The sequence below is a fragment of the Tachypleus tridentatus genome, chromosome 12 (genome assembly GCF_004210375.1).
Source record: "Tachypleus tridentatus isolate NWPU-2018 chromosome 12, ASM421037v1, whole genome shotgun sequence".
In the NCBI taxonomy this organism is placed as follows: domain Eukaryota; kingdom Metazoa; phylum Arthropoda; class Merostomata; order Xiphosura; family Limulidae; genus Tachypleus; species Tachypleus tridentatus.
In genome coordinates this window covers 93,488,429-93,503,411 of record NC_134836.1, presented here as the reverse complement: position 1 = coordinate 93,503,411, position 14,983 = coordinate 93,488,429, and the positions used below count along the sequence as shown (strand labels likewise).

Below are 14,983 nucleotides of genomic sequence, written 5' to 3'. Positions count from 1 at the left end.
GGCTGAAAGGTCAATATTATAAAAAATAATAAATATACATAAATATATAATATTGTGAGATTTAAGCTATTTAGTCTGAACACTTATGTTTTCGTTTTGTAATCTGTAGTCATTCTATACTGAAAATGGCATAATTTATATTAATTTAGTAATTGTATACGAATGTTACGAGATTGGTCAAATTTACTGAACCCACAAGAGATTTGTAAGTGAAAAGAACATAAAATATAATGGTTTACCAAAGAAACATTTGGTAAAAATATATGAACATAATAATTGTTTTGCATGTGAAATTTGAAAAATTTCTGATGCACAAAAGTATTTTTAATCTTAAAATGTAAATTTTTATTTATTTTATTATTTGATTATTATTTATGAATTTGTCATGTAAAACTGGCGAACGGAGGTTAAGACTGATAGACAGTGTATCCCAACCGCAATGTTGGTCCTATTTCTGTATTCACCTCCAAAATCTGAAGTACAATTTATATCCATGTTATAGCCTGTACCCTGGAAATTCTTTTGATTTGTGTAGCGTTTTTGATTTTTGTTTAGGCTTGGTTTTTTTATTAGAATATACATATATATACCTACTACCCTATTTACTTAACTACTTGTATGTGTATGTTTGTGTTTTTTCTTATAGCAAAGCCACATCGGGCTATCTGCTGAGCCCACCGAGTGGAATCGAACCCCTGATTTTAGCGTTGTAACTCCGTAGACTTACTGCTGTACTCTAAACTGCTTGTAACAAAATCTCGCTCGCCCTGAGAAAAGGAGAAATTAAAACTCACCTTCAAGACGTAAGGTAGGTCATACACCATATTCATTTGATGCAAAATGAAAGTGTTACGTTATGTTGAAACTACACTACAATTACAACGTTTACTGTTAAAAATGTAGCTTCTAACAGAAGAATAAATGGTTACGAGGACAAAATGATAAACCTATACGACTTTCACATGAAATAAAAAAAAATCGAATGACTGAATGAATGCGATAAGGTATCAGCTACTAAACAATCAAAAGTTGTTCTAGAGTAGAAACTAAACGATTTGTCCCCTAGTGAAACAACAATAAGTCTTCGAATTTACAATGATGTGATATAACAAAATACATACGATTCGTATATTGGTATTATGCAATTAGTACTAAAGAAAATGTTTGTTTTAGAGTAAGATGGTGGGAATTAAACTATGTTCTAAATGAAACAACGATACATCATAACACACTTGATGATTCCAACGCAAGTTGAGTAACTGCATGATTCAGTTGAGCTCAAAGAGTTGCCTGCTTCTAAGTTTATGTTGCTGTTTATACTAAAGCGAGATGGCATATTTATTATATTATTTGTCTTTAACTAAGATTCAGATAAGAAAGGATAAGTTAAATATAATATTGTACTTTAATGTTCTACAATTATTTTCAGAAAAATGATAAAGTAAATTAAGGGAGAATATGTTGTTTAACGCAGAGAATTTGTTTGTTTGTTTGTTTGTTTGTTTTTGAATTTCGCCGTCCATAACTTAGCAGTGAAAGACTATAAGGAAGGCAGGTAGTCATCACCACTTACCGCCAACTTTGGGATATTATTTTACCAACAAACAGTGAGATTGACTGTACATTATAACGCCACCGCGGCTGAAAGGGCGAACATGTTTGGTGTAAAGTGGAATCGAATCTGCCACCCTCCAAATTTCGAACAGAGCGTTCTAAATATCTAAACAAAGATTTGTATTACTAAATTTAATGACATGTTTTAACAATTCCTTTTCTTAACACAAGTGTTTGTATATTTTTAGAATAATTTCTCTCAATTTTTAATTAATACTTGTCACAGGAAAAAGTTTTAACATATTTCAAGCTAAATGTGTTTACTTTTATAACGGTAAAGAATTAAATTCTATTTTCTGGCATCATTTTTCTCTTTGACCTTAAAGGTAAAGTGACTTTCGTTAATGCCCACCCCACAGACTTAGCGTAAGTCTGGGGCTTATAACGCTAAAAATCGAGGTTTGATACTTGCGTTTGTCAGATGGACTATTATTTCTATCCAAACAGAGGGCTAAATACGTTATGACAAAAAGTCTTGAAATGAATAAATCACATAGCAACAACATCAACCGTAGACCCATCATGGCCAGCTGGTTAAGACGCTCGAATTGTAACCTCAAGGTCGTGGGTTCGAATCCCCGTTGCACCACATATGCTTGCCTTTTCAATCGTGGGGCGTTAGAACGTGAGAGTCAATCCCACTATTCGTTGGTAAAATAGTAGCCCAAGAGTTGGTGGTGGGTGGTGATGACTAGCTGTCTTCTCTCTAGCCTTAAACTGCTAAATTAAGAATGGCTAGCGCAAATAGCCCTCGTGTAGCTTTGCGCAAAATTGAAAACAAACAAATAACATCAACCGATGTAAGATCGCGGTAGAATGGTTTGTATCATACAAGCATCACTATCTAATACAGGAATAGGTATTGAATCTAATAAAATGAACACCAGCAAAGTACAGCAGCTTCTAAAGTTATTGTAAGCGAGAGAGAGAGAATTACATCCGATGATGCAACGGAAGAGGAAAAAAAACGTTGCTACTGTACTGTAAGTTCTTCCTTCCTTTCCGTTTATCTTTATCAAATTGAACATTATGTTCGGCCTGCAGCAAACTAAACTATTATAAGACATTTTTGGTTGAACGTATCTGTCGCTTTCATAGAACAGTATCTAAACAGTTCATACGAAGTCAGATATCTCGACTAAATGGCAAAAGAAGAAAAATACCGATAGGGAAACATGTTAGAACTAGAGGTCATTAGAGAGCTGCATTTTAGAATAAAGCAAATTTTGTTTCAAGCTTAAACTTGAACAAACCGTAGTACTTGGTTCATCTGATTTGTTTCTATAGAAAAAAACGACTAGAGTACCTGCAGAACCTTTCTTAATCAACTTTTCATTATGTGAGCCTGAATATATTATATCTAAACACCACTTTAATTAACCTTGATTTCTGCTTGGGGTAACTCACAGTAGCCAAGATAAAAAGTGATTTAATCAAGTCCATTTAATTGCATTTCACGTTTCACGACGTGATGAGCTCTTCTAAACCAAATAGATTTGATACAGGCTGCAAAGTTGTGTTAATCCAAATCTACATAGCTAGTAAAGTGCAATGAAACATTACACTTGCAACTTGTGACATGTCCATATTTAATTAGGCTATAATATAAAGCAAATAAAGAGTTTATTTTAGCTTTCCTATAAACCCACATATAGAAATAAAAAGTTTAAAACTTCATATACGTTTATTTTGTTGTTGTTCTTTTTTATTTCGCCGAATGCTACACGACGACTATCTGTGCTAGCCGTCCCTAATTTTAGCAATGTAAGCATTTGAAATCGTAATACGTAACATAATAAATTGTAGGCTCGTCCTAAATAAATAATAATACATAACAATTTTAACGTCGGATTTTATTTATAGCTATTTACCAAATTACCTATATTTGGAATCTAAAAAAAACATTTTAAATTAGAAAGTGTTATATTTATATTTATAAATAATATACTAGTGTCGATATAGAAATCATTAAAACCATAAAACCTGCTATTTCTCGTGAAAATACGTTATTGTAGTTCAGTTTATAGATCTGATAAAACAGGTATCGATGTTCGTTATTTTTCTCGATGTCAGTATGTTTTCTTTCTGTCCAAACAAAAAACAAACATCTTTGTAATAATTCTTCCAAATTTATGTTTCAACATATTCTTGTGAATATCATCAGAAATTTATCTTTTATAACAATGCAGAATGGGTGTTACAGAAGTGTTTTGTAAGAAGCTATCTATTACACCCATCAATCCTGCTTAAAACGTTAAAAAAAACATTAAACCGAACTTTGAAACTTTGCATGATTTAAGCACACTACGTATAGCAGTAAATAATATTCTGGCTCTTGTCTCACCCTTGAGTTTCAGCTATTATTTAAAATCGTAGTGCGTTACATTTCATTAATAGACTGTGAAATACCATCTTTCTCCCTTTATGTTAGAATCTTATAAAATACGTAGAAGCATGTAGAGTAAATATTTTAGAATCCACATGTTGGCCTGAACTAAAAATGCTTTTCATTGTGTATCTCTCCATTTAGTTATTATCTTAACTATTAAACTAACATCAAGGACACGAGTATTAAATTACGAAAAATACAAAATGGTAATCGTTTTTGCTTTTCGTTTTTTTTTTTGGTTAAGTAAATTTAATTAATGATAACAGTTTTTCTTAGAATAATTTGTCTTTGAAACAATCTGACTCTTGTTACTGTGTTCTACAATTTGCTTTTTATCGCGTGTATCAGTTATAGTATTTGACTTAAGATAACGTGGTTTCCGATAATTATAATCAAGTTGTGTAATTCTCATTATACAACTAAATAATTTACGGTAAAATTGACCGATTTCCTTATCAACAACCCTACAGTCTGAAGCCGTATAGCGCTAAAAACCAGGTTTCGATTCTAATGGTGGGTGCAACACAGATAAGCCATTATGTATCTTTGGACTTAACAACAAACAAACAAATAAAGCTTTATCAACAATAATTTCAATGCCATTTGTTACAAACCAGTCAGAATCAAATCAAAATAATATAAATGATAATATTTCCTGTATATTTTAATACACAAGAAGTCATTAAACTAATGTAATAAATTTACGTTCATTATCAATGAAAACTGCAAAACACAACAAAGAATCTGTTGAGAAGAATACCCAAGAGATATTTGTAATAAATTTTAATTAAGAATTCATAATAAAATGTATATTTTAACACTTAAAGTGATTTAAAAATAATATCTTATTTTCTAATTTACATATAGTAGTTTAAACGTAAATATGATTTAACATAAAAAAATATGTTGACTCAAAACTAGCTAAATGTAATGAGAATTTTTCAAGCACATAGACGTTTATGACATACGTCAGCTGCAAATACACATTTTTTATGAAACGAGAATTGTGTATAATATCGTCTGCTTAATCTTGTTCATCATTTAAGGCAGTGAAATTAACTACCTAAGTATTTTTATACATGCAAAAAATATACCCTTTAGGAAAAAAAGTAAAAGATACTTTATAGGCATTGCTACTATAAATGAAATTCGCTGTTAATATCTTAACATAAACTTTCGGAATTTAAATGTTTAACCATGTTATATAAATGTTTGGAATTTAATATACATTCGTCTGAGAATTTTAATGTTTAACCGTGTTATATAAATGTTTGGAATTTAATATACATTCGTCTGAGAATTTTAATGTTTAACCACGTTATATAAACGTTTGGAACTTAATATAATTCCTCTCAGAATTTTAATGTTTAACCATGTTATATAAACGTTTGGAACTTAATATAATTCGTCTGATAATTTAAATGTTTAACCATGTTATATAAATGTTTGGAATTTAATATACATTCGTTTGAGAATTTTAATGTTTAACCATGTTATATAAACGTGTGGAACTTAATATAATTCGTCTCAGAATTTTAATGTTTAACCATGCTATATAAACGTTTGGAACCATGTTAATTTTAATTTACGTCAGTATGGGTTTAAGTTATTATGAAGCGTATAGTAACAATGTAGTGCTCAAAATTCTAGTATATGAACGTTCATATACCTCAGTATCTTTTTCTTTCATGATGTACAGTAACATTTCTTAATTTAACGTTTTAATCCTTTGCATAGTTAATATAATGGGCTCATTTACAATGATATAAGATGTATCGATTTATGTTAGACAAAGTAAAAGAGTAATAAATTATATTCATTTGTATTGTACAATCCAGGAATTATTTATTACATTTCGATAAAATGATCTAGATTACTATAACTATAGATTTCATAACTGACAATGTTCATTTTATCTAAATTTATTGATATAAAGTTACTTTACTCGTATAAACATATGTATTTGTTTGTAGGTATGCATACTAAAATTTCGATATGCAAAAAAGGAAATATTTTGAATATGCAACAAAACCGAAGATTTGAGATTGTAAAATAAAACATGGTAAATAGTGATATTTTAAAATATAATCATTGCACGAAATGACATATTAATATCAAAAGCGGGCCCCACCAGTGGCTCAGTGGTACGTCTGAAGATTTATGAAACTAAACGTGGAGTTTCGATACTCACGACGGGCACAGCACACGTAGCTCTTCGCTTATCTAAAAACAAATAATATCAAAACCGTGTGTTTTCACTCTGAAGCCACGCGCATTAAAGATATGTTATTTTACTTGTGTCACCAGAATATTTACACGTATTTATTCAAGATCCACTAAAGAAGAAAGATAAATATCACCCAATACATGCCAAACCGTGGTACGTTGTATTGGTAGTTTAAGACGTTCTTCCTGACAGCTTCTGTATTGGAAGTGTTTCATTATAATCTCGTCACCCGTATGTATTTTGCATAATATCATCAGAATCAACAAACAGTTCTTGGCTAATCTGTTTTTCACAGTCGACTCTACTGGATGAACTGCTTCAAACTGATTGATATTAGACTGTTTTCATGACTTTTCTTTCCACTGAGAATAGTTATTGTTTTTAAACTTTTCCGCTTCGTATTTTCTTGTCAACCACTGGTACAGCGGTAAGTCTACAGACTTAAACGCTATAATCAACTGTTCGCTTCCAGTCAGTGGACTCAGCAGAGAGTCTGAGGTGGCTTTGCTGTAAGAAGGCGCATACACATATTTCTTTTTTACTTTCATTCTTTGTTTTTCCTTCGTTTTGAATTTTACCCACTGACGTTTTCTGTGTTCTCTTCTTCTGTTTCTCTTCTCCTAGTAACTATTATTTATTCCTTTGTATAGCCGTAGCTTTTATATTTGAATATTTATTATAACATCATGATAAACTCGCGCCTGCTGTTAGAACGTGATTTCTAGTGGAAATATACATATATATATTCATACTTCAATCTTAATTAGGGCTGATTATAGTAAAATACACAGTTTAGAAATTAAAAATAATTTTTGCATGCAACATGTGACTAATTATTGTATTCTTCGTTACTTAAAAACTTATCGAGATTGAACAATGCTTGATTAGAAGATAATTACTGATAAATGATATAATAATAGAGAAACGAGTGTCTACTCCACTCGATAGAGAATCTGGTTTATGTTCACTTTGCTTGTTAACATACGCCGCTGGTACACAGGTAAGTCTTCGGATTTACAACGCTGAAATCAGGAGTTCGATTCCTGTCGGTGGACTCAGTATATAGCCCATGTGGCTTTCCTACATGAAAACACACACACAAATACACGCTTCTAATTAACTTACGCTTGCATTACAATACATTCCAAGCTTCAGGACCCTATTAGCTTCCCCAGAGATTCTGTGCAGTTTTCGTTGCAAAGTTCCTATATGGTAATGTAGTTGGCTGTACCAATGAGAACAGAAAGTTTTCTTTATTAAACAGAAAACAAACACTGCATTTACTGTTAGCTTAGCTGGTTGGTTCTCTCCCTGAGGTACGAAATAAACAAACAACAACGTTATCATGTCCAGACACAGAGTCATGTTCCGTACTTGCACGTTTTACACATTGAAAAAAGTGTTTTCAGTCTTTGGATTGGTGAACAATTGCGTCACCTTGTCATTTAGAAAAATAAAAATAAATCCGTACTATTAATCGTATGATTATGTTCTTTTAAGATCTACGCCAATGTATTTTCTAGATCATTGTCAAAGTTTTGTAATGATAGAGTTTTTTTAAGCTCACGTTGGTAAATATGAAGGAATTTTTGGTTGGCGCATTGGACCAGTAATTAAAACATTTTTCAACCATCCTCTAATCATATAACGCCTCTGTGTCTTTATTATTATTTGTTTTTCTCAAAATTTTGAATTTTTATGACGTTACAACGAAAGATTTTTTGACAAAGAATTCATATTGTGATCCTTAATGTAGGCTGTTGTTGTTTATTATTAAACACAAAGCTACACAATGGGCTATCTGTACTCTGCCCACTACGGGTATGAAAAATCGATTTCTATAAGTATAAATCCGCAGAAATACCGCTGTACCACTAGGGAGCTAATTTTGTAGACATTGAGTGTATTAAAGACAAAAAACATGGTTCGTTTCGTTATTAGTTTTTAATTTAATTTTGACTTTTCTTTGCAGGCCAGACTCTTTTTGTTGGCAATGTTTCCCTGGATCCATTCTTAAGCATCTGTTCTCACCATCTGAAGATAAAGCTGCACTGATTTACTCAATAAACCAAATTAACTTTCGATTTTCGTAACATCCAATATTGAAGTGGATTCTCTCTAATCGCACGAAAAGATAAAAACGTTACTCAACTCGACGTTATTATCACTTCTCAGGTATCAAAATACCCCATTACAATTTAACAGTATCTTCAGCAACTCTTTCTCCCACCATCTTGACACTTCTATCACGCCGCCCCCGACAGGCTCAGGGAGAGATGTCCTACTTCTTCCGCCTCCACGACCTGATCGGGGGCCTTCACGTGCCTATCGACGATGGCATAGACAAACTGAACCGGAAGTACACCTTGCTGGTTTTTCTGTTTCTTGCACTTCCCATCTTTACCAAACAGTATATTGGAGATCCCATACAATGTTTCAGCCCCACTTACTTCACAGATGCCCAAGCCCGTTACGTTAATAGCTATTGTTGGACAGCTTCAACTTACTTCTTGGTCACAGTTGACAAGGATGAAGAAACATTTGGCTCAGCGAAGCACTTTGATTCCGAAGAAATAAATTATAGTGGTTTCGACGTGTACACTGTACAGAGGAAGAGGTTACGGCGAATTTATGTAAGCTACTATCAGTGGTCCACTGTTATTTTAATGGTGCAGGGTATTTGTTTTCATTTGCCTTTTATTATTTGGAGCGCCTGCGCACACAACGCAGGCATCAAGTTGCGCCGTCTTCTGAAGCAAGCTTCTGATATTGCATCCCTGCCACCAGGATGTCAACAACGGGATTCTCTCTTGAATGAATTTGTTGACCAATTCAACACTCTTGTAACCAAGAACGCAGGATGGTGTACGGATCTTCTGTGTCGCTTTCCTTTAATAGGGTGTCGTTGTGTCGCAGGACCAAGTCGTTACTTGGCTTTGTTATATATGTTAGTGAAGATTTTTTACTTAGCCAATGTGGGCGTTCAGTTTCTACTTCTCAGCGCCTTTTTGGGTAAAGGTTACATTCAATACGGGTTTGAAATTTTACGCCACTTGGCAGCGAGCGGAGACTGGTGGAATTCCCCTCGATTCCCTTTGCAGACTTTATGTCAAGTCCGAGCGGCCATGCAGGGTGCCCTCCAGACCTACGTCTGCAGATGTGTTCTGCCTATCAATGTTTTTAACGAAAAGATATATTCTGTCATCTGGTTTTATTTAGCCATTCTTCTTCCGCTCAATGCGGTTAGTCTTATAGTATGGATATGGAGAAGTCTTCCTTGTAATCGACTTGCCTTTATCAGATTATGTCTGTGGAGAACAAGACTGGTCACTATGAGTGAGGTTTCCAGAACGGCTAGGAAGATATCATCTAATTACCTCGGCTGGGATGGTGTTTTTGTACTTCGACTGATTGAACAAAACCACGGGAGCGCCATGGCCACAATCATTATCACCAGGCTTTGGGAATTCTATTCAAGTCAAATGAAACCACAGGAAGAAGGGAACAGTGACGTAGAAGTAACACCAATGGCTATAGGTATTCTTCCTGTAGCGCCATCTATATCTTGGCATTCCTCTCACTCTGGAACATGCCAACTTAGCCATTTTGGCCAGCAGACTTTTCCCTCTACAAAACGTCAAATTCCTAATAGTTACTGGGGAAAATGACCTTATTTTAAATATTTTATCCAAGTGTTTATAATAATATTTTGTTAGAAGACGATGAAAGAAAAACTGTTAAAAATATTCCTTTGTCGTTAATCGTCCTATCGCACGATTTTAGAAGCATCATTTAAAACTTTGAATGTGTGAGGAATTGTTTTGCGAATATGAAAACTCACCTTATTTTTACTTGTTTTTTCGTTACATAGCTACTAAAAAGACTTATTGAGATAACAAAAATACGTCATATTCAACTCAATAGTATATGCGTGCATGTTATTTATTGTTGTGATTTTTCTCTTTCTCTCTGTTTTTCTGAAGGGGTAAACGAAAACTAAAGACAATAATAGCATGTGTAAGTGGATGTTTTATAATCGTCAGTAAAATATTTACTAAAATTATTTTGGTAACCAAATGTGCTGCCAAGCTACAACAGTTTCAGCAGTACAGCGGAAAGTCTATGGATTTACAACGCTAAAATTAGGGGGTTCGATTCCCCTCAGTGGACTTAGCAGATAGCTTGATGTGGCTTTGCTATATGAAAACACACACTGTTGTGGTTTAAATATAATTTTTTAGCCGTTTCTTTGTTAAATTTCGTGTAAAACTACACAAGAGCTATCTGCCCCAACCGTTAATTACTTTGAAGAAATAAACTTGAGGAAAGTCAGCTCGCCAACACCAACCATCACTAACTCTTGGGTTATTCTTGTCAGATCCAATACTTTTGGCCATTACTTTTACAAATCACCGACTACCCAAAATAAGGAGCACTATTTTTTTAATAGTTAGCGTACCACAAATTCAAATATGACATGCTGACCACTGGGCTGTTGTTTTCGCACTGTTTACTGTAAAGTTTATATCACTTTAAAACTGAAATTTTGGGGTAATAACACTTTAATGATAACATATCGTGTTTCATTTGTTTGTTTGTTTTGAATTTTCGCGCAAAGCTAGAGGAGGGCTATATGTGTTAGCCGTCCCTAATTTAGCAGTATAAGACTAGAGGCAGTTAGGCATCACCACCCACCAGCAACTCTTGGGCTACTCTTTTATGAACGAATAGGGAGATTGATCGTAACATTATAATACCCTCGCGGCTATAAGGGCGAGCAGGTTTGGGGCGACGGGGATGTGAACCCGCGACCCTCAGATTACGAGTCGCACGTCTTAACCCACCTGGCCATACCGGGTCTAGGTTGATGAAGCGATAATGCTTACTCTCTAAAAGACTCAGACACAGTTATTTTTCAAAGCGCGTAGATTTCAACACCTATTTAGCAATAAACAAATAATATATTTATTCTCATTCCAAATGTGTGTGTGTATTTTCTTATAGGAAAGCCACATCAGGTTACCTGCTGAGTCCATCGAAAGGAATCAAACCCCTGATTTTAGCGTTGTAAATCCGTAGACTTACCACTGTACTAGCGGGGTGATGACTATTCCGAGAGAACCCTACCTCTAAAATTGTAATCAGTATCTAGCAGTATTAGTTGAGCCTAAATTCTCTTCGTCTTTACTGAACAAGACAAAAATCGTTATAACTCATCCCAGTCTTGGTTAATGTCATGGAATATCTTAGGATGATGAACAATTGTAAAACAAGATATTGATATGCACTCATGTATTGAATCATTTTGATACATTTATATATATATGAACTGTTACTCTCATCATAGTAAAATTTTAATAAACCGTCAAAGGGAAAAAAACTGATACATTAGTAAGACTTAAGAATACTTCCTTTTCATCTTCTTGACTGAGACAACTGTTACTATATATTTTTCAAGTTAATTAATTCTAACCTTTAATAACACATAAATAGACATATATACAATAACGAAACTTAATTTCTAGCTTTTCATCAGTGTATCATAGGCATGTATATATGCAAAGGCCATTCTAGGTCAAAAGTTCAAAATAATCAAAACTATCTTTCGTTAAAATGCATTACTCATAATATCACATTATCAGTTCCCAGATAATGAAAGTTAGGTGTTGTCAGCGGATGCCATGAAACTATTTAATAAGTAAATTGGTCTTCTGGCTATTGCATAAATAAGGGCTATATTTTGTAAAGCATGACAACTCCTGAGAATGACGCATTGAAACACGTCAAAACATGTAAAGTGTAGTTGGCTGCTTTCCTGTCTCATTGTTGTGTTTTTTACTCATTTTAATCCTGTACAGTAAGTTATTGGTGTTTCATTGTACTTTTCAGACTGTAAACTGTTTTGTTTCTAGAACTGTGTATTAAGTAATCGTTTTTGTTGTTTTTTAATAATCGTGAGTTTTTAAACATTTATGTTTGGCTTATGCATATGCTATTTCATCTTTAGGCACCAGAACATATTTGTTTGAAAGGTTTCTATTCTTGCTTCAAGTAAGAAATGTCGATTGGTTTAGTTTCTTTTGAGCTTCGCGCAAAGCTACACGAGGGCTATCTGCGCTAGCCGTCCCTAATTTAGCAGTGTAAGACTAGAGGAAAGGCAGCTAGTCCTCACCACCCACCACTAACTCTTTTACCAACGAACAGTGGGATTGACCGTCACTTTATAACGCCCTCACGGCTGAAGGAGCGACCACGTTTCGTGCGACGGGGATTCGAACCTGCGACCCTCAGATTACGAGTCGAGTGCTTTAACACCTGGCGATATGTACGGATTATGAATGTTTATGCCTTCGTCAATATAAAAACCATTCATCCTATAGAAAGAGCTCATCGCACTTTATTTAAAAGATGTTTGAAGTGTAATGTCCTGTCACCACAGATTCCAGCCGTGGCGCCACGGGCGACACATTAAAGTATACATATTTAGTTGATTCACAGAAAATTTTCTTCAATTTTCAACAATGCCATGCAACCATGGATGAACGTATAACTAACTATATGTATATAGAAAATCTTTCCGAAAAGAAATATTCATACATCAACATTATTGTACGGCGTTAAGCGAAATAACACAGCATTTCGAAGACGAGACCCTTGACTGGAAACCCACAACCTAGACAGCAGAACGCTTGGAAAGCAATGGATTTTACAATCGCAGTCTTCAGTTATAATTATGAAGAGGAACATTCTGTTAAAAAGAAGTGTTACAATAAAGCAGGGTAATCTCCTGGTACCGATAATAAGATCACAAACATTATTTGAAGTTCGCAAAAAATTACGAAACGTATGTTCTCCGGCTTCCAGACAGAACTCTAGGGAAGTGGTTCTTTTCACGAAACAAGTTTCCTGGTGCATTGAAGTCATGGGAACTTCACTGAACTGCATATATGTCAAGTTTCCTCGTTCCGTCTTAACGGACTTCTGGCGCATTTGCTTTGATTAAACGCAGCCTAGGAAGCAGACATTCACGTACAGTGGAGTTGTTCGAGTGTTATAATACACACAATATCATCTCTCAGCAATTCATTATGATATAATTCAACTACTTACTGCATTTGGATGCCGACTTCGAATAAAATGAAATGTTTTGTTTACTCTTATTAGATTTTTATTTCTAACATTGAATCATAAAAAGTAACCAGTAAAACGTTTATCAATAACACTGAATACAGTCACTACCATACAATATCACTATAATGTTAAAAGGTATATTCGTATTTTTGATACAACATTGTCTTGGTTGTTAATAAGATGTTTTTATTTGAAAAAAAACGTTTCAGTTGTGTTAGCCTGATAAGTAAGAAAAATAAACTTTCTTACGCCTTTGATCTGTTCAAAAAACCAAAAATAATCATTATACTCTGTTGCTCATTGACTATTAGTTCCTCGCTGCTACAGTCTACGGATTTGCAATCCTAAAATCAGAGGTTCGATTTTCCTCAGTGGGCGCAGCAAATAACCCGTTGTGACTTTGCTATAAGAAAACACACACACTGACTATTAAATAAAACTGATAAGTATTACTCATATATATAGCTTGATTTTAAGTCTCTGAATTTAGTCTCCCAAGACATCAGTATCACCCAAGGATCATTTGTTTGTTATGAATTTCGCACAAATCTACACGAGGACTATCTGCGTTAGCCGTCCCTAATTTAGCAGTGTAAGACTAGAGGGACGGCAGTTAGTCATCACCACCCTCCGCCAACTCTTGGGCTACTCTTTTACCAACGAATAGTGGGATTGATCATTACTTTATAACGCCTCCACGGTTGAAAGGATAAGCTTATTTGTTGTGATAGAGATTCGAACTTGCGACTCTCAGATTATGAGTCAAGCGCCCTAACCACTTGGCCATGCTAGGCTTTAAAGGATTGGAATGGTTATAGAAATGGTAATGGTGTTTTCTAGAGAACCATGAGACCTAAAGAAGTTTTTACTTATTTGTCGTAAATAAAAGTTTAGAGACAAAAACACTATCATGATTCTAATGCTTGACAAGGCCCGGCATGAACAAGTATGTTAAGGCGTTCGACTCCTACTCCGAGGGTCGCGGGTTCGAATCCCGGTCGCACCAAACATGCTCGCCTTCCCAGCCGTGAGGGTGTTATAATGTGACGGTCAATCCCACTATTCGTTAAAATTAAAGGCAAAATTATAGGAACAAATAGGTTTTCTTATATAATTTATCTTCGTGTTTCAAGTGTGAAAGTATTTTTATTTTTTTAGGTAATTTGCCTCATTTCAGTTCCATCTGTATAATTTTTTTAATGTGTGATGAATGGTAACACATGTAGAAATATTTTTTTTTAAATGACCAATATCACTAAAACCGATATCCCACATGAAACAGTACTTCAAATAGTCTACATGCGTTTGTTCAAGAAATGTTTGAAACATTCAAAATCTAGTGTGACTTCTATGGGCAGTGGCACACTCCTGACACCGATTTGGCACACTTCGAATCAGTCTATCTTGGGGTATGGCAGCCAATTCGTCTACCAGGATTTGTTGGAGTTCCTGTACATTCTGAGGAAAGTGCTGGTGTTCACTAACACGCCTTGACAACATATCCCAACAATGTTCAATCGGATTTAAATCTGGAGATCTGGCGGGTTACTCAAAAGTCTCTAATCCTTCCTCGTCAAGGAAGTCCATAGACAGTCTGGCGATATGGGCTCGCGCGCGCGTTA

General features: G+C 34.5%; 1 protein-coding gene across 1 annotated transcript; it reads left to right on the top strand.

The window, feature by feature from the left end:
* The first annotated feature begins 682 nt into the window (after positions 1-682).
* LOC143235532 (innexin unc-9-like) lies at positions 683-10,065 on the top strand. The gene is made up of 2 exons (XM_076473768.1): positions 683-808; positions 8,203-10,065. Exon 2 carries the CDS (start codon positions 8,507-8,509, stop codon positions 9,896-9,898), a length of 1,392 nt encoding a protein of 463 aa, XP_076329883.1. The 5' UTR covers positions 683-808; positions 8,203-8,506; the 3' UTR covers positions 9,899-10,065.
* Positions 10,066-14,983: the final 4,918 nt, after the last annotated feature.

Excerpts from the sequence above, each read along its gene's own strand:
- LOC143235532 (XM_076473768.1), top strand. The coding sequence starts at position 8,507 with ATGTCCTACTTCTTCCGCCTCCACGACCTGATCGGGGGCCTTCACGTG.